The sequence below is a fragment of the Ovis aries genome, chromosome 5, assembly GCF_016772045.2.
Source record: "Ovis aries strain OAR_USU_Benz2616 breed Rambouillet chromosome 5, ARS-UI_Ramb_v3.0, whole genome shotgun sequence".
Taxonomy (NCBI): domain Eukaryota; kingdom Metazoa; phylum Chordata; class Mammalia; order Artiodactyla; family Bovidae; genus Ovis; species Ovis aries.
Genome location: NC_056058.1, coordinates 4,743,260 through 4,761,362, shown reverse-complemented (window position 1 = coordinate 4,761,362; position 18,103 = coordinate 4,743,260). Strand labels below are relative to the sequence as shown.

At 54.3% G+C, this 18,103-nt stretch overlaps 1 protein-coding gene across 1 annotated transcript; it reads right to left on the bottom strand.

Moving 5' to 3' along the window:
* Positions 1–12,830: 12,830 nt before the first annotated feature.
* On the bottom strand, positions 12,831–17,788 carry CIST1 (colon, intestine and stomach enriched 1). Its single transcript, XM_004008420.5, has 4 exons — positions 17,657–17,788; positions 14,652–15,041; positions 13,112–13,263; positions 12,831–12,995 (listed from the first exon to the last, which is right to left on the bottom strand). Exons 1-4 carry the CDS (start codon positions 17,760–17,762, stop codon positions 12,951–12,953), a joined length of 693 nt encoding a protein of 230 aa, XP_004008469.3. The 5' UTR covers positions 17,763–17,788; the 3' UTR covers positions 12,831–12,950.
* Between the last annotated feature and the right edge of the window lie 315 nt (positions 17,789–18,103).

Here is an 18,103-nt window from a genome sequence, read left to right as displayed (position 1 = left end):
ATCATGAGTCACTGGGAGAGTGGGGAGGGGAACTGAGGGTTAGAGGGTGGGGGCAAGGGGCCTGCTGGGCCACCTGGGCAAGCGCCAACGCTATGGGTCGTGGGGCCCCGCTGCCCCAAACACCAATCAAGGCTGCTGGAGAGCCAGCCTGGCGTGTTAGGCCAGGCTTGTTGACCAAGAAATCAGTAGCCCTGGGAGGTCCATGAACCAAAGTATTAATAGGAGAAAAGTCCAGAGAGGATACGCTTCCCCAGTAGCTCAGCAGGTAAGGAACCCGCCTGCAATGCAGGAGACAGGAGACATGGGTTTGATCACTGGTTTGGGAAGATCCCCTGGAGAAGGAAATTGTAACCCATTCCAGTATTCTTGCCTGAAAAATTCCATGGACAGAGGAGCCTGGCAGGCTACAGTCCACAGGGACACAAAGAATCAGATATGACTGAATGACTAAGCACGCATGCTGGAGAAGAAAATGACTCATTCACGGTCACCTAGCCTGGCCTCAAACCCAGAACTCTAGGTCTGGCCTGATTTAGCTCCCTCTCCCATCCAAGGGCTTCCCAAGTGGCACAGTGGGAAAAAATCAGCGTGCCAATGTATGAGATACAGGAGACTCAGGTTCAATCCCTGGGTGGGGAAGATCCCCCGGAGGAGGAAATGGCAACTCGCTCCCGTATTCTTGCCTGTGAAATCCCATGGACAGAGGAGCCTGGTGGCTACATGTAGTCCAGGGGGTTGCAGAGTCTGACAGGAGTGAGCACACACACACTCCCACACATACACACACACCCATCCAAGGAGGATGCTGCTGCTCCTTGGTGCTGCTGAGACCTCTCTGGCCCCTCCAAGGCCCCTGTTTCTCTGTGTTTCTCTTCTGTCTTTGTCTTATTCTGCCCCCCTCTCTCAAGTTATATGAACCAGGAGCAGCCCCCTGCACACCTCTCCTCCCCTCTTCTCTACCTCATTCTCACATTGGAAGAAACATCCTGTGCTCAGGCTCCCCAAGAGGCTTTCCTCTGATGGCAGGGGACGTGTGTGTGTGTGTGTGTGTGTGTGTGTGTGTGTGTGTGTGTGGCAGGATATGCAACAGAGGAGGCTCCTTCCCCCAGCACAGCAGACAGCTGAGCCTGGCCCTCTAGTATATCTAGCCCAAGCTCCCCTCAAATGGTTTCTGTGACCACAAACCCCACAGACACCCGAGGACAATCCAGGATCTGGAGGACCCTTGGACACCCAACTGGATCACAGCGAGGACACACCCAGCCACAAACACACACGGGCACCACAAGGGGAAACAGTCAAGCAGGCACATAACCGGTATACAAGCGCATACGTAAGTGATGCACACACATACATAAGTGATACACACACCCGAACACATCCCGTCACGCACAGAGACCCAGCCAGCGGAGCACACACTGAGTCGTAACTGCTCAGACCCACACACACTCGGGTGCAGCGCACGGTGTCACACACGCCATAAGCAACCATGACACCACCACCCCCCAGCTCCACCCCCGGGTAAGACAGCCTTTTCCTCTAAAGCGCCGGCCGCAGCCACAAGGCAGAGACCCCCGCCCCTGGAAAAGCAAAGACCCTCCCCTACTCCCGCCAGGCCCTGCGCGCCGCCCTGCCCCCGCCCACCTACCGCCTGTGGAAGGAGGTGGGCCAGGAGCGCCGCGACTTCTCGAGAGCCGGCCGCAGGCTCAAGTCCCGCTCCCTGCGGCCCACAGACTTGTCCGGGTCTGAGTGGAAGCGCTGCTGGATGCGGATGGGGCGCCGGGGCTGCCGCCACAGGTGCTTCGGGGCCCTGGCTACGCCTTGGCGGCTGCGAGCGGAGTTCAGCTCGCGGGATGCCTCTAGCCCTTCTTGGACCTTCGGGGTCTCCATGCGCCAGAACTGGGGAGCAAGCCGAGAGCAGGGCACGAGAGCCGTCCCCGGGAGGGAAGAGCGTCCGAGCCGAAGTCCCGGCCAGAGCCGGGAGTGGAGACGACAGCGAGGAGCTGTCCGCGCTGAAGGTGCTGAGGCAGGAAAAGGTAGCAACAGGGGCTCAAGGTGGGGTTGATCCCGAGGAGCTGTCCTCACTGAGGTGGTGCTGAAGGATAGATAGAAGGGCAAAAAGAACTTGAGGGTGGGGTTGGGGAAAGGGGCTAGGGAGGACCCCTGCGCCAAGGATGGCCTGCTGTCCCCTCTAGAGCTGAACGAAATAGGTTCAAGACATGGACTTGGGGTGAAGACAGAAATTGTCCTCCCGTTTTCTGCCAAACAGAGAGGAAGGAAACAGGGTCTCTGGAAACTCCCAGCACCGAAGCACTGACCCTACTCCTGACGCTGAAAGTGTAGTAGATTCAGGAGTGGCAGAGACAGAGAGGAGCTGTCCGCGACCTGTCGGTTCTGAAGGCAGGGCAGGAAGACAGACAGGGGTTCAGGAAGACCTCCAGACCAGAGCGTCGATGGCCCAGGAAATGCTCAAAGCAGTAGTGGGTCTTCAGCCTTCCCCTGTGACTGTAGCAAAGAGGTGTCTGGAAGCAGAATCAAGGGCTCTAGTCTTCAGAGGTAGGCACAGATGGCGGTCTCTCTGCTGAGGAAGGTAGGCTTAGCAGTTCAGCCCCAGATCGGGTCTCTTTGGGATCTTAAAAGCCCCATACATGCTGGGCAGGAATCAGAGAAGTAAAGAGAAATGGGGAAGGGCTAGGGAAGGGTGCTCCAATGCCTGGGGTGTGCACACAAGAAGCTGCCTCTGGTTGGGGTGGGTAGAGAGGGGCACTCTTTTATAACCACACTGACGCCCAGACCCTCAGCGGAAACGGCAGGATCTCATTTGCCCCATGACGCCCTGGGCCCCTCCTTACAGCCACAATTCCTGCTCTCAAATCTCAGACCTGCCCCTCCCTTCCCTAGTTCTAGAAACTCAAGGCCCTGCTCACCAGGCATTCTAATCTCAGGGGTAATTTTCTGGGAAGTAGCAAAGGGAGGGTGAGCATATTTTCTATCGTGGTTAGCAGACGTAGACAGGGGCAAGAGCAGGTGTAAGAGGGTGGGTGTGGGCCTAGGCAGGGAGGTATCTGGGACCATTTGGTGCAACAGATTTGGGGGTAGGAAGAGCTCCGATCTTTTCAGAGAGCTCACAAGGGCATCTCAAGGATATTTCCCATAAAGACTGTCTATCCTCTACCCTAGTTGTGTCCCTGAGTGGGAAGAATAGAAAATGCTTGTACCAGGGAATCAGACAGACTGAGCTCCAGCTACAATACTGCCATGTCTTGCTGGGTGGTGCCAAACAAGTTGCTCCTCTCTGTCCATTACATCTGGCTCAGTCCCCTGCCCTCCAAAGCTGATAGTGGGAGACAGCTTGGTCCAGTGGTGGGGGATGTGGGTTCTGCCACTGGCTAGCTCTTGCTTTCCCTCCCCAAACCTGTTTCTGTTCCAGAAAATGGGGATAATGATGGTGTTCCCATCTCTTGGCTTTGTTACAAGGATGAAAAGGAATGTCATATGTGAAGGATCAAAGACCAGGAGCTGTCCACACCAGATCCCCTCCTCTTACCCACTGCTGGTGCCCACCAAAGCCTGGTGTGTCTATTTTATAAATAACTTCTGAATCTGCCTATTTCTCTCCAGCCAATGGCTCCCACCCTGATCCAGGCATCACTATCTACTGCCTAGAACTGTCAAGGTGTCTTAATTGGACTCCTGTTGTTTTCACTTCTGCTCTTGACAGTGCTCCCTACAGTAGCCACAGGGAATTTTTTTTTTTAATGCCAATCTGATCAACTCACTCCCTTGAAAACCCACCCATGCCTCCCCTTATATCCCATGAGATCTTGGGTGGTCAAGCCCCTGCCCACCCCTCCAGGCTCCCCTCCCATCTTCCAGCCACACTGGTCTATGTTCAACTTACGCAGCTGATCCTCTTGAGTCCAAGACTCCAGACATTCTGTTTCTTCTAATTGGCATACACTTCTGGCTCAGTTGGTAAATAATCTGCCTGCAGTGAAGGAGACCTGGGTTTAATACCTGGGTTAGGAAGATCCCCTGAAGTAGGAAATGACAACCCACTCCAGTATTTTTACCTGGAAAATCCCATGTACGGAGGAGCCTGGCAGGGTACAGTCCATGGAGTTGCATGAGTGGGATATGACTTAGCAAATAGGCCACCACTCCCTGCCTTCCTCCTGGCTGACCTCTCTTCATCCTTTAGGCTAAGCTTAGATACCACTTCTTCCTAGCAGCCCTTCCTCGTCCCATTCCCCTCCCCCTCCCTCCACAGTGCTGGGTTGGAAGCCTCCTCTGGGCTCCCTTATCACCCTGATCTCTCCAGTTAGTATGAGTTTATCTCCACCATCATCCTGTGAACACCTACAGGCCCATGGCTATATTCCCAGTAGGAGGTCTGGCACACAGTAGGTGCTTAATAAATGTTTGCTGAACAAGTTAAAGAAAGGTCCAGCTAGACAAGGCACTTTCTTTCTCCTGGGACAGGCCCTCTCAATCCCCACAAGCCTCCTGACCTGCCTGGGGCCAGGCCGTGGCTCTGTTAGTTCCCTCCAGCCCCGATATTGAACAGCACACAGGCCCTGGGCTCCATGTCTGCAGCGGTCCTGAGGCAGTGTGACAGTCGCGGCAGCAATGGGGTCCCTGAGAAGCATGTCCGGATGACACCATTGCCAAAGGGGCTCATGGGGGCCAAGCCAGAATCAGCCAGCTCCCGGACTGGCTGGGGAGACAGCAGCAAAACATGATCAAGTTCGCAGGCGTGGGAGCTCTCTGGAGCCCTGGGGACAAGGAGCCTCTGAGATGTCTTCACCAGGTCGTGTGTGGTCAAGCCCCTACCCATCTCTCCAGGCTCCCCTCCCACCTTCCAGCCACACTGATCTATGTTCAGCTCATGCACCTGATCCCCTTGACTCCAAGACTTTGCACATTCTGCTTCTTCCAGAAAACATTCTTCCAGGAACTGACATTCTGTCAGTCCAGATTGGACTGCCTCAGAAAGTTGTATCTCCATCCTTCTTTTTCCCTCAGTGAATTTCCTTCTCTCAGCCTCAGTTACCTCACCGATGAAGTGGGGATGTGGATCTCAAACCTTGCAGGATATGAATAGTGCCTGGCCCACAGTAGGCACTGAAAAAATATTTTTTATCAATCAATTTATATATAGTATAGTTATTGTTTATAACATTATATATATATCACCATTTATTATAATAATATGCACTGTAGTGGTATTCTAGCATGTCTTATTATTATTAAAGTATAAGGATAAGACATGCAGTAAATAAACAAGGGAATAGTGACAGGACCAATAGCTACTCTTCCTTACACACTCATTCCACATAGGTTGTGTTCTAAGGATCCCTCGTGGATCAGCTCACAAGAACACAATGAGACCATTTTGTACAATTATCCTCACTGTACAAACAAGAAAACTGAGGCTCAGAGGTTAAGTAACTTGCCCAAGGTTGCAGGTGGTAAGGAAATGGTGGAGATGAGATTCTGGATTCTGAGGTTTCTTGTTGGAAGGACTGAACAGGAAAAATTAAATGAGATAGTGTTTGCAAACGTGCTCTGGGTAAACACTTGAGACATTTAAAAATCAAACAGGGAACTTCCCTGGTGGTCCAGTGGCTAAGACACCAAGCTTCCAATGCAAGGGGCATGGGTTTGATCCTTGGTCAGAGAACTAAGATCCCACATACTTTGTGCATAGCCAGAATATATGTATATATAAATCAAACAGAATCGGGATGAACTGATGCACTCTCCAGGTCTTCGGATCTGAGTTCAATCCATGTGATATGGTCTAGGCCAAGCATGGTTCAGTTTCCTCATCTGTCAACCAGTAATGAAATCCACACGGGTTCCTTGGAGTTGCTAATTACAGAATCGTCCAGCAGGCATATGCCAGCCATAGTCTGGGAACTATCCGCAGTGCTGACCCCAGGAAATAGCGTCAAAACTGGAACCCACGGCCATGGGGATATGGGTAAGAGCCAAAGGCACAAATGGGGACTTGGGAGAGGCAGAGCTCAGAACCAGCCTTCTGCGCCTCTGACCCTGCACCACACAAGTGAGTGTGTCCCCACCGCCAGACTCAATATTCAGACGGGGAAACTGAGATCCAAGTGTGCGTGCATACTAAGTCACTTGAGTCTTGTGTCCAACTCTTTGCAGCCCTATAGACTGTATCCTGCCAGGCTCCTCTGTCCATGGGATTCTCCAGGCAAGAATACTGGAATGGGTTGTCATTTCCTTCTCCAGGGGATCTTCCCAACCCAGGGACTGAACCAGCAACCCCTATGACTCTTGCATTGCTAAAAGATTCTTTACTTACCACTGAGCCACCGGGGAAGCCTTGAAGGCCAAGACTAGAAGGCTAATCTGGGCCAGAGCCAGGGCAAGGGGGGATGGGGTAGAAGGTGGGAGAAGGGGACATCAGTTGAACCTCTTCTAGGTTCACTTCCTTCCTTGTGAGGTGGTCCCTCTTATTCCCATGTCCCAGAGGAGGATGTTAAAGCTCAGAGAGGAAATGAGCTGCTGAGGGTCATGCAGCTGGGAGCAGCTCAACTCCCCACTCTCCCTTCAGCTCTTTGCATGAATCTTATCCTCCCAGGATGCAGGACACCTGACTGTTCCCCCCACACGCGTCATCCCTCTCTCCCAGGGGCATCTGAATTCTAGTGCAGAAATCGAAGTGTTCCATCCTAGGTTCCCCAGGGAGGATCCCTGGTAGCTGGAGGATGTGCAGGGAAAGCTGAGGGTGGGGACATGGAAACAATGGGCTCCTCCCAGAGCGGGAGGCCCATGGAGATGCCAGCTCCCTCTTCTTCAGGAAACTGTTTTCCAGATGGGAAAATCACTTGCCCACATTTATATTCATTCATTTATTCATTGAATACAATAAGATAGCTTGTATGGTGCTAGGAAGAAAAGGAAACCATGCCAGGGACTGGGAGTGTGACTGGGGGAGGGCCGTTAATGTTGCTCAGGCGTAATTGAGGGTCTTTGGAGGAGAGGACTTTGAGCTGAGACTGGAAAGGGGAAAAAGGAGCTGGCCAGGGGAGAGCTAGGGAAGTAGCGTGCCAGGCAGAGGGGGCAGAACATGCACAGGCCCTGAGGTGGGACCAAGCTGGCCGGTTAGGAGGACAGTGAGGGGAGGCGGGAATGGAGTGCGGGGAGATGAGTTGGGGGGAAATTGATGTGGGGCCTCAGGGGTGGGGTGATGAGTTGGGTGTTGCTTCTGGGTGCGGATTCAGAGCTCTCAAGATACACCACTTGCTTTATGATTTTTTTAAAAACATATATTTTATTTATTTATTTAGGCTGAGCCAGGTCTCAGCTGTGACATTTGGGATCTAGTTCCCTGGATCGAACCTGGGCCCCCTGAATCAAGAACTGAGTCTTATCCACTGACTTACCAGGGAAGTTTTTAAGGAGCCTCCTGTGCCTGCTAGGGAGCAGGGTCCATTGTGGGAGAATAGAGGCTGGGGCAGCATTTGGGGGGGACATGGGCCAGCCTGAGGCCCATGAGTGGATTTGGGACATGTTTTGGTGGTTGAGAGACAGGCCACAGCTATAGGATGTTCAAGGGGATTCAGAGGTAACTCATGATTTTGATGGGTGACTAGTCATGAAGTTCTCTGGGTGGGTGGGGCAACCACCACCCAGATGGGGAAGATCTGGGAGGAAGCCCCAAAGAGCTGGTGAATCCAGGTTCCATTTGAGCATCACATGTCTCCCAGGGGAAAGCAGAGGAGGCAGCTTGAAGCTTGGATCTGGGCTCTTTGGGGTGGGGAGATGGCTGGTTTGGGGGTGAAATAGACAAGCCAGGGCCTATAGGGAGCTGTCAGTAGCCCTGCAGTGGGTTGGGGCGGGTGGTTCTTCAGCAAGCTCCGACTCCCAGGATCCAGCCCGGCTGCCTCTCCCTCATCCAGAGTGAGGGTAGGGGAAGGGTGGCGGGAGGGTGGAACTCTCAGAGCTGCAGGTGGGGGAGGGGAGGGTCCTCTGGGCCTCTCAGCTGCAGATTAATAAACTGGCCATTCCAGACTAATTGCTTTCCTCACTGAGAGGCTGGAGTGGGGACAGAAGGCCTGGTGGGGGGTGGGGGGCAGATTGCAGAGAGGCTGAGAAGCTGGCTTGATTTGTGCTCTCTCTTGTCTCTGAAATCCTGATATCCCCTAGCTCTAGCTGCTAGTCTTGCCTCTCAGACTAGCCTCCAATCTGTTCCCTGCCTACTCCTGACCCTCCTGTGGCTCCCAGCACCCCTAGATCACAACCCACACCCCTCATCACGGCCCCAGAGGCCCCACGTGCCCTGCCCGCCACTGCCTCTCACCTGCCTCCATCTCCCCTCGCTCTACCTGCCCCAGCACCATCAGCCTTGTCATAGCTGCTCCCTTAAACCTGCCTCAGCGTCTTTGCACAGGCTGTGCCCTCTGTAGGAACTGCCCTGCCCCCAGCTCTCCCCGTGGCTGGCTCCTTCTTTACATCCATTCTTCAGCTCAAATGTCACCTCCTCAGAGAAGCCCTCCCTGCCCAATCTGGGAAGCCTCAATCACATTCACCCACCTTCAGAGGATATCCTTTTTCTTGGTTTAAGGTCTGTCTGCCCAGCCTGTGAGTCCCTATGTCCCCAGGCCCAGGGCAGGAGGCACCCCACGTGCAAGTGGAATGCCTGATACTGTGAAAGAGTGTTTCAGGGAATGTCAAAGATGCCCACTTTAAAGAGAAGGCAGGTGCAATCTGGAGAGGGAGACAGCTGCTGGGATTCACCAGGGCTGTGTGATGACACACCACAGTAAAGAGGGCAGCCAGGGAGTGTCCTGGGCCCTCGGAGCAGCTGGGGAGTCGTCTCAGCTGACAGGGGTTCAGAGCTCAGAAAAGGGTCTGGAAGACTCAGGTTCACGCTCACTCAGCCACTCAGCTTACAGGAGAGAGAACCTCTCTGTCAGTTTCCTCGTGTAAACTGGAGTCACCTTCATCTTTCTCCTCCACTTGCTAGCAGCTGGGGCATGGCTGAGCAAGGTAAGTTGTGTGGGACCTTGCCTGCTGCTGGGACCACCTCATACTGACTTCTCTCCAGCCACATAATTTTAGCTTTTTTTTATTTTATTTTTTTAAACACTAGCATATATAGCGGAGAAGGCAATGGCACCCCATTCCAGTACTCTTGCCTGGAAAATCCCATGGACGGAGGAGCCTGGCAGGCTACTGTCCATGGGGTCGCACAGAGTTGGACACGACTGAAGCAATTTAGCATGCATGCTCACAGAGCGTGAGTGTCCCAGCCGCTCGGGCAGTAACCTGGGATTCAAATCCAGCCCCTTCCCAGTTCCTCACTCACTACTGTCTTACTCCTGCCTCAGTTTCCCTGCCCTGTAAAGAAAGGAAGTGTGAGAGGCTTCACACTCTCCTCACCCTGGACTGAGGACACCCAGACCCCCTTTCCTTGGGCAAAACCTTGCATCCAGACCCAAGGGGACCCTACTGCCTTCCCTCCCCTCAACCGCCTCCACTGGTCTCCTGCCCTTACAGCGACAGCTGCAGCCAGGGGCTGGGTCCTTGCAGCAAGCAGCCTCCTCGTGGCCTCTCAAGGCTTCACTCTCCTCACCTGCAAGTAGGTCTTCAGGCTGCCCTGGGTGTTCCTAAGCACTGGGACCTCTGCCCCCACAGCACACACAAGACCATCCCGCTTCAGTCACAGCCCCACCCCTCCTGCTCACCTTGCTTGGCGGGAAGGAGAGCACCTTCTGCTATGCCTCAGGGAAGCCCGAGGCGTCTTTGTACCTGGGGAGATGAACATGAGATCTCTGGGCTCCGGGAGCCCAGCTATTCCCCTGCGAGACTCCCCTAGACAGAGAGCCCACTCCCACAGCCTGCACCCTCTCCTGGAAGACACTCAATCACGGTAGCCTGGGCCAGGCCACTGGCGCCAGTGTAGGACAACTGTCCAGCCTTCCTCAGGGGCCTCCGTCCAGGGGCAGTGGGTCTGGCACCCACACGTACTCCCCAAGCCCCTCCCAACTCCCTCCCAGAGTCAGCAGCCTTGGAGCATCAGGACCCTCAGGAAGAAGTCCCCTGGCCCCATGGGCTGTCCATTTAGCTCCCAGCCCAGCTCTGAACAGTTCAGGGACCCCAGCCCACCACTTGGGAACCCCTCAAACTCACACAAGTTCTGAGAGGCCTGGGTAGGTCTGAGCTCACTGCCACGACTGAGTCCTGTGACCCAGCGGGGGCGGGGGGGGGGGCAGGGAGGACTAAGCCTGCCCAAGAGGCAGCCCAGGGTCCCGGCCCTGGTGGAGCCCCTTAACTGTCTGAGCGCCAGCCCTGAGCAGGACACACCCACACCCACGTGCTACCCTCAGGACCCAGCCGGAAGTGGCAGGCAGAGAGACTGGGAAGGGGTGAAAGGGTCACTGAGAAGGTGTGAGACAGAGTGGACAGGAGCGTTGACCATCTGTGTTTGTGCGGGGAGAGAGGGGGGTGGGGTGAGCCCGGAGTGGGCAGGCATTAAGTTTAATTGTTCCCGTGTTTGCTGAGAGAGGGAGGGAGACAGCGAGAGAAGAGGACAGACCCAGAGAGAGAGTCGGCAAGAGATGGAGACAGAGAAACAGGGAGAAGGGAGGCAGAGAGGCAGAGGGAAGCGCAGTTCTGAGGCCAGAATTGGGGGATTCGGGGAAGGTGGGACGAATTAGGAGATTAGGGTTGACATGCATACACTACGGTGTGTTAAACGGATAATCAGTGGGAAGAGCTGTATAGCGCAGGAAGCTCAACTCGCTGCCCTGTGAGGGGTGGCGTGGCAGAGTGGGAAGGAGGGCCACGAGGGAGGGGATTTGCTGTGCCGTCCCTAACTCCTGTCTGACTCTTTGCGAGCCCGATGACCGCAGCATGCCAGGCTGCCCTGTCCTTCACCATCTCCTGGAAGTTGCTCAGATTCAAGTCCATAGAGTCAGTGATGTTACCCAGCCGATTCCTGCTTTGCCCCCCTCTTAAGCGGATACCATTTCAGGGGATCTTCCCGACCCAGGGATTGAGCCGAGGTCTCCCGCACAGCAGGCAGACGCTTTCCCTTCCGAGCCACCAGGGAAGCCCTGAGTGGATGTCTGTATACATGAAACTGACTCGCTTCATTGCGCAGCAGAAACCAACACAACATTGAAAAGCAACTGTTCCAAAAGAAAAAGGATGGGAGGACTTTATTTACCCCAGTCCCTGGGGTCTGGGACCCGGGCTTCACAGCAGAGTCCACGAGAATGGCTTCAGGAACATGCAGATGGCCTCCAGGGCGTCCCTGGAGGCTCTGGGAAAGTTACTTGTCATGCCCTGCTGCCCCAGGCAGACTGATGACCTTTTCTGGTCCTCTGGTTGACACTCACTTCACGAACAGTGGGGGCTGGAGCTGCAGCAGGAACTGGGGGCCTCCAGGAGGGGCTGTGGGGTGAGGGGGCGCTGTGGCCAGGGGAAAGGCCACCTCCCAAGCTGCCACAAGTTAATGTTTCACCAGACCTGCCGCCTGCCCAGGAGGCCCTGCTGTCCCCTCCGCCTCCAAGAATCACCAGAGCGTGACCCTTCTGAGGGCAGGCTTCACCTCCATGTTCTGGGTGACCTTGACCCCCAGCCCCTCTGACCACCCATTTTCACTGCACGGTAAACCCAGACCTGAATCGTGGCCAAGGGACAAGGGTAAGACCCAGCCTGAAGCCTCCATGTCCCAAGCTGCTAGAGAATCCTGGAAGGTCCCCTTTAGAAGGGAAAGCCCATAACCACCGGGAGCCTGAGCCCCAGGCCTGCCCTGCCCTGAGCTCAGTTTTCCCTCCTGTACAATGGGAGGGAAGAGAGTGGATGCCTGGCTCAGACCTTGGGAAACAGGACTGAGATAACGGAGGGGTTGGGGGTAGTGGTGGCTTCTAAGCTGTTTATTTATATTTGCTGCGTCAGCTCTTAGCTGTGATGTGCAGGCTCAGTAGTTGCCACGTGAGGGCTTAGCTGCCCCCTGGAATGTGGGATCTTAGTTCCCCAGCCAGGAATCGAACCCACATCCCCTGTATTGGGAGGCAGTTTCTTAACCACTGGACCATAAGACTGGGGTAGCGGGGTGGGGATTGTTGTGACTCCCTGCTCTCTGCCTGCTTCTGGCCCTGTCCAGTCTCCAGGCCTTTGCACAGGCTGCTCCTGCCTCCCGCAGAGCCTCTCTCCCTGCTGATCTGCCCTCCTAAAGACCTGAAGTTGGATGTTGGCACTTGCTGCATGAAAATGCCCCCACGGTGTTCTGGCTAGAACTCAGGCTCTTTCCTAAGCCCACCTGGTGCTCCACATGCCCCTCCCTCACGCTCTGACCTTACTCATCTCCTTGTTTCCCAAACACCCCGAGTGTTTCCTACCCACCACAGGGCCTTCGCATTTGCTGTGCCTGCCCCCAGGCACGCCTTCCCTGGTGTCCCCACAGCGGCCCCTTTATCTCTTTCAGGTCTCAGCACAAATATCACCTTCCAGGGAACTCCCTGGTGGTCCGATGGGTAGGAACTCCATGTTCTCACTACTGAGTGCCTGGGTTCAATGCCTGGTTGGGGAACTAAGATCCCACAGGCTGCACGGTATGGCCAGGGAAAACTATCACCTTCCAGAGAGACCTCCCTGCCCTCTCGGCAAACCTGGGCACACAGGACCCTGGGCTCCAGCTGCAACCCCACTGTGTGGCCCTCAGCTATTTGAAATTACATCACTTGATTACCTGGCCGCCGTCGGTCTTCCCTCTTGAGACTGTGGGCTCCATAAGGGTGGAGAAACGGTCCCCATGGTGACCCCAGCACAGAGTAGACACTCTAAAATGTTTGTCAAATGAATTTATGACTCAAGATGCCTCGGAGGAGTGACAGGGGCTTTATTGCCCCTCGCCAGATGCCCCAGCCTCATCCAAGTCCCTCTCCCTCAGCTTCAAAGATGGAAGATCACGGCAGTCTGTGGTGGGCAGAAGACCTTCGACTCACAAGCCCCTGAAGGAGGAACACACACGAGGGGGTGCTCAGGGACCAGCAGTCTCTGCAGCAGGGGCCTGCCCTGCTTGAGAGGGCACCCCCACCCCAGCCCAGCCTCCCCCCACCATGGATACCTCATCCAGCTTCTGGAACTCAGAAACCCCGTTGTGACAGCGCCTCACTGCCATGATCACACCTCCGATGAGCAAAGCAGACACTAGCAGACACACGGCCACCACCACACCAGGGTTCCTGTGCAACCTGAGAGCCTCAGAGTCACCTGGAGCTAAAGGGAGGAGCCCTGAGTCAGCCACGGCACCGGAACTCTTCTAAGACTGAGACACACCAGGGCCCCAGGGCCTTTTTTTTTTTTTTTTTCACTGTGCCGAGAGGCATGTGGGATCTTAGTTCCCTGAATGGAACCCACATCTCCTGCACTGGAAGGATAGAGTCCAGGGCCTTTAAGTCCCTTCTCAGGACGCGATGCTTACTTTCCTCTCTAGTGGCTGCTCCGACTATCTTTTCAAGCACATTTTTTAACTTTCACTTTCGTTTTTCTCTTTCTTTTCTTTTGAATATGTTTGTCTACAAGGCATTCGCTTTGTTTGCTGTGTTCCCACGCCATTGTTGGCCATTTCTGGGAGTTCTTGCAAAGTGGGGAAAAAAAAAAAAAAATTCAACCTAAAACTCAGTTCCCAAATGCAGTGACTTTCTGAGGCTATGTACAAAACGTGACGCTTTGTAAAGATGGTTTTATATCCTGTGACTTTAAGCAAAATGTTTTTATTTATAGCAAAGTGTTATTGAATTTATAGCAAAATGTTATTATACTTCATGTTTTCACTCTTCTTTGCATGTTTTGGAGATAACATTATTTTGAATGATAGATTTTTCTAGAGCCTCTAAAAAATGCTTGGCCTCTGTGGACCCCAGGGACTCCGTATAACCACACTCTGCAAATTCCCCACCCTCACCACCCCAACTAGTACCCCATTCACCCCATTTCAGCCACCTCACTTCTTGGTGGCACCTCAGATGCACCAGGAACAGTCCTACCTCAGGGCCTTTGCACCGGCTGTGCTCACTGCCCGTCCTGTTTCCCTCTAGGTACCGGCATGGTTCCCTCCTTCGCCTCCTTCAAACTGAGACCTCTGCGGAGTAGTCTTTTAAAATTTCAAATCCTTTGCACTCACATTTCGACCCTTTATCCTGCTCTACTTTGTTCTTTTATAAACAAATTTACTTATAACCTATCTTCCAACATAACCGTTTCCCACAGGACTTGACCCACAATAGGTGCTTAATAACATGTGCTTGGGATGAAGGTCTGAAGAGGCTTAGGTGATGGGAGGTGAGGGGTGGGGTGGGGAAGAGGCCCTTCCCAGCACATTCTTAGGACTGTGTTTCCCCCTGGTGGTCAATCCCAGAACTGCAACTTGGTACCCCCAATCATACCCCCTTGCTGTTCAGTTGCTCAGCCTCCTCCCACTCTTTGCGACCCTATGGACTGCAGCACTCCAGGCTTCCCTGTCCCTCACCATCTCCCAGCGCTTGCTCAAACTCATGTCCATTGGGGTGGTGATGCCATCCAACCATCTCGTCCTCTGTCATCCCCTTCTCCTCCTGCCTTCAATCCTTCCATCCCCCTACAGGCCCCAATGTCCCAATACTCACCATAATCAGATGTCTCGAATGTCCGGTCAGTGGTGGCCAAGGACGCAGAGGGAGGCAGCGTGCTGGGCTTGGGGTGAGTGGGACTCCAAGGCAGGGTGGCCAAGGAGACAGAACTCAGGGCGCTGGAGGGGGAGGTGACGGTGTGCTCCGACCTGGGGGAGCCAGGGCTGGGGTGGGTGTCTGGCTCTGGTTGTGAGGAGGTGGGCTGGGTGGTGGAGGTTGTCCCTGAATTTGAGGGGCTGTGGTAGGTTGTGGCCTCTGAACTAGGGCTGTTGGGATGGAATGTGGAGCCTGTCTCTGGGCTCTCTTGACTGGTGTGGTTTTCCCAGACAGTAGGGGAGCTGTTGCTGAAGGGAGAAGTCAGAGGTTTGGAAGTCGAGCTGTCCATCTCTGAGGTTGTAACATGTGGGGAAAAAAAAAAACACAATTGAGGTGTAGGAAGGAGATAATTAGGAACAAGGATATGCAGCCCTGGCCCCAACCAGCCAGATGCCTCTTTCCCTATTATGCCAGTAGACAGCACCCACCACTTAGGGAGACTTGGAGGGATTAGGGCACAGTGGGAGTGCTTATTGGGAAACTGAGGTGTTCGTATCTGAAGTTCCTCATCTGAGTTCCCACAGCCAGCATTTCAGCCTGGGGTGGACCCTCCCTGCCCCCTACTCTTCTTTAGGGCTCTGGAACTCTTCTGGATATAGGGAATGGCTGCCAACCCAGGCAGCATGCTGGGCAACTCTTTGAACCCTTCTGGGACTCAGTTTCCTTATCTGTAAAATGGACATCACAGAAAGTCAGAGTCTCTGAGAGCTCACGCAGGTCTGATACTCAGTGACGCTGGGCAGCAGAGATCCACCTCTGAGCTCCCAGAGAGTATCGACCCTAATCTGCTTTCCCAGGTACCTGGAAGGTCCCCATGGTTAAACTCAAGGTTTTAATGGGGGCACTGAGGCCTGAGCTCTAAGAACAGTCAGCAGATATTCATTGGAAGGACTGATGCCGTAGCTGAAGCTCCAATACTTTGGCCGCCTGATGCCAAGACCCAACTCATTAGAAAAGACCCTGATATTGGGAAAGATTGAAGGCGGAGGAGAAGGGGATGACAGAAGTTGAGATGGTTGGATGGCATCACCGACTCAATGGACATGAGTTTGAGCAAGCTCTGGGAGAAAGTGAAGGACGGGAAAGGCTGGCGTGCTGCCGTTCATGGGGTCACAAAGAGTCAGACACAACTGAGCAATAAGACTCTGGAACCTCTGCTACCTTCTTCTAGCTGCTCCCTAGCTTAGGGCCCAGGGGCCAGGCTGAGGGTGGGTAAAGATTTCATGGGCCACCTCCCACAGTTACTTCCTTCCCAGCTCCAGGCTGCTGGTAAACGTAACTGATTGCAAGTCCGTTCATCAACCATATCTCGCCGCACCCAATCCGCTCTGCCCTGGGTGGATCTTTGTGCTTGCCTCACCCTAAGCAGCACAAATGAGGAAATAACATCTGGCCCTGACCTCAGGAGGGGGCTGGGTCCACATGCAGACCCTATTTCTCTAACCGGTTTCCCAGTTCCTGAGGGGATGACAGATGAGTCTAGAAGGAGGCATGGTATACTGGCCTGACTTTATCATCATTTTACAGGTGGGGAACTGAGGCTCACAATGGTAGTGTCTGGCCCACAGTGACTGGGAAGTAAGAAGGCTTTTCAACGATCTCCAGGGGAGAGTAGCGCGGAACCATATGCATCACCACATGTGGAACAGACAGCCCGTGGAAATTTCCTGTATGACTCAGGGAACTCAGACTGGGGCTCTAACAACCTAGAGGGGTGGGAAGGGATGGGAGGCGGGAGGAAGGTTCAAGAGGGAGGGGACATATGTACACCTGTGGCTGATTCATGTTGATGTATGGCAGAAATGAAACCAATATTGTAAAGCAATTATCCTTCAATTAAAAATAGAGTAAAACACAAAACAAAACCTCCAAGGAGTCAAGGACTAAGAGTCCAGCCTCCTCAAACTGTCTCCTACCATTCTTTGAGAAGAAATCCAGATGACAGAGGTTTCAGCTGAAATGAAGATGACTCAGGGGCCACAGTGGACCCCAAGCCAAGCGAGACCTCTGAGGAGTTGTACTTCTAAAGCAAACTAGGGAAAACTGGAAAGAGGACGTTGTGGAGGACATAAGCTCTGCTGAGTGCCTGGCACAGATAGGGCGCTCATGAGCTGCTGGAGAGCCGACCAGAAGGTGAAATGGGGCTGAGTCTATGCGCCGTGCCAGGACTTTGCTTTGCCCAGAGACTCCTAGACCAGGAGGCTGGCATGAGTCAAGTCAGCTGGTTTAATCTGGGTCTGGCACAGGCTGGGAAATTTGGCTTGTCTGACCCTCAGTTTCCTGAGCTATGTGGTCCTTCTGAGTAAAGCTTTTGTCTGCTATGAGAGTCTCATTTTGTGGTGGCCTCCACTCTGATATTCCAGGTTTGGGGCTGGGACACTGGTCAGAGGCTTGATGGGATGGAATGGATGGGGGCCATGGATGCGAGAAATCCAACTCTTCTCCACCCCAGGAGCTGTCTTATAGGGAAACAAAGAAATTAAGTCGGGGGCCAAGAGCCTACCCTGGGAGCCGCCGAGGCTCAGTGACCAGGAAGTAAGCCCTTCTCCCGCCCGCATCCCCGTGGCCCCTGGGTTCTCACCCTTCTCCCTTTGGGGGCGCCTAAGAGAAATTGAGATTGGGAACGGAACCTCAAATTGGGTAGGAGGCATTCACCAGCCTGTTGCTGTTCATGTAATGCTGGGGTGGCAGGCCTGGCACCCTCAGGACTGGGGTGAGGGGTGGGGGGTGGAGGGGCTGGTGCTCCCGCTGTTCTTGCTTCCAGGAGGAGCAACAGCTCCGGGCTGGGGGCGCGGGGGTGGCGGTGGCAGACTAGTGTGGCCTGAGGGAGGTGCCCAGACACCAGGTGTGCGACTAGGCCGCTCCCCCCTCCAGCTTCCTGGAAGCCGGATCTCACCTGTTCTTACCTGTGGAGCTGCCCATGGGAACAGAGGAATTCGTATCAGAAGCTTTTAGCAGCAGCGGCAGTAGAGCCAGCAATAGAAGCGGCGGCGGCGGCGGCGAGCTCGCCATTCTTGCGTGAGGAGCGGGGGAAAGACGGGCTCCGCACAGGTGTGTGGCCAGGTGCCCGCTCTTTACACCTGCGCGCCCCCTGCTGTCGGCGCGGGGCACTGTTCAGGGCCGAGGCGGAGGTGGGGCCTCCGGACGCAGGGCGTTTGAGGGCCCTACTGTTCACCAGGGCTGATATTCCTGACTTCCTCCTCCACCTCTCCTAACAAACCCTCTTGGTTCATGACCCCAAAGCCTTACACTCTGCCTGTCCCCTCAGGGGACTTCCCAAGTGGCGCTAGCGGTAAAGAATCCGCCTGCCAATGCAGGAGACGCAAGAGACTGCAGGTTCGATCCCTGGGTCG

Bases quoted from the DNA above. Each gene is read 5' to 3' on its own strand.
- CIST1 (XM_004008420.5), bottom strand. From the start codon at position 17,762: ATGGCGAGCTCGCCGCCGCCGCCGCCGCTTCTATTGCTGGCTCTACTG. The intron at 15,042-17,656 runs GTAAGAACAGGT...TTACAACCTCAG, and splicing joins TCCCATGGGCAGCTCCACAG to AGATGGACAGCTCGACTTCC. The intron at 12,996-13,111 runs GTATCCATGGTG...TTCCTCCTTCAG, and splicing joins AGTTCCAGAAGCTGGATGAG to GGGCTTGTGAGTCGAAGGTC.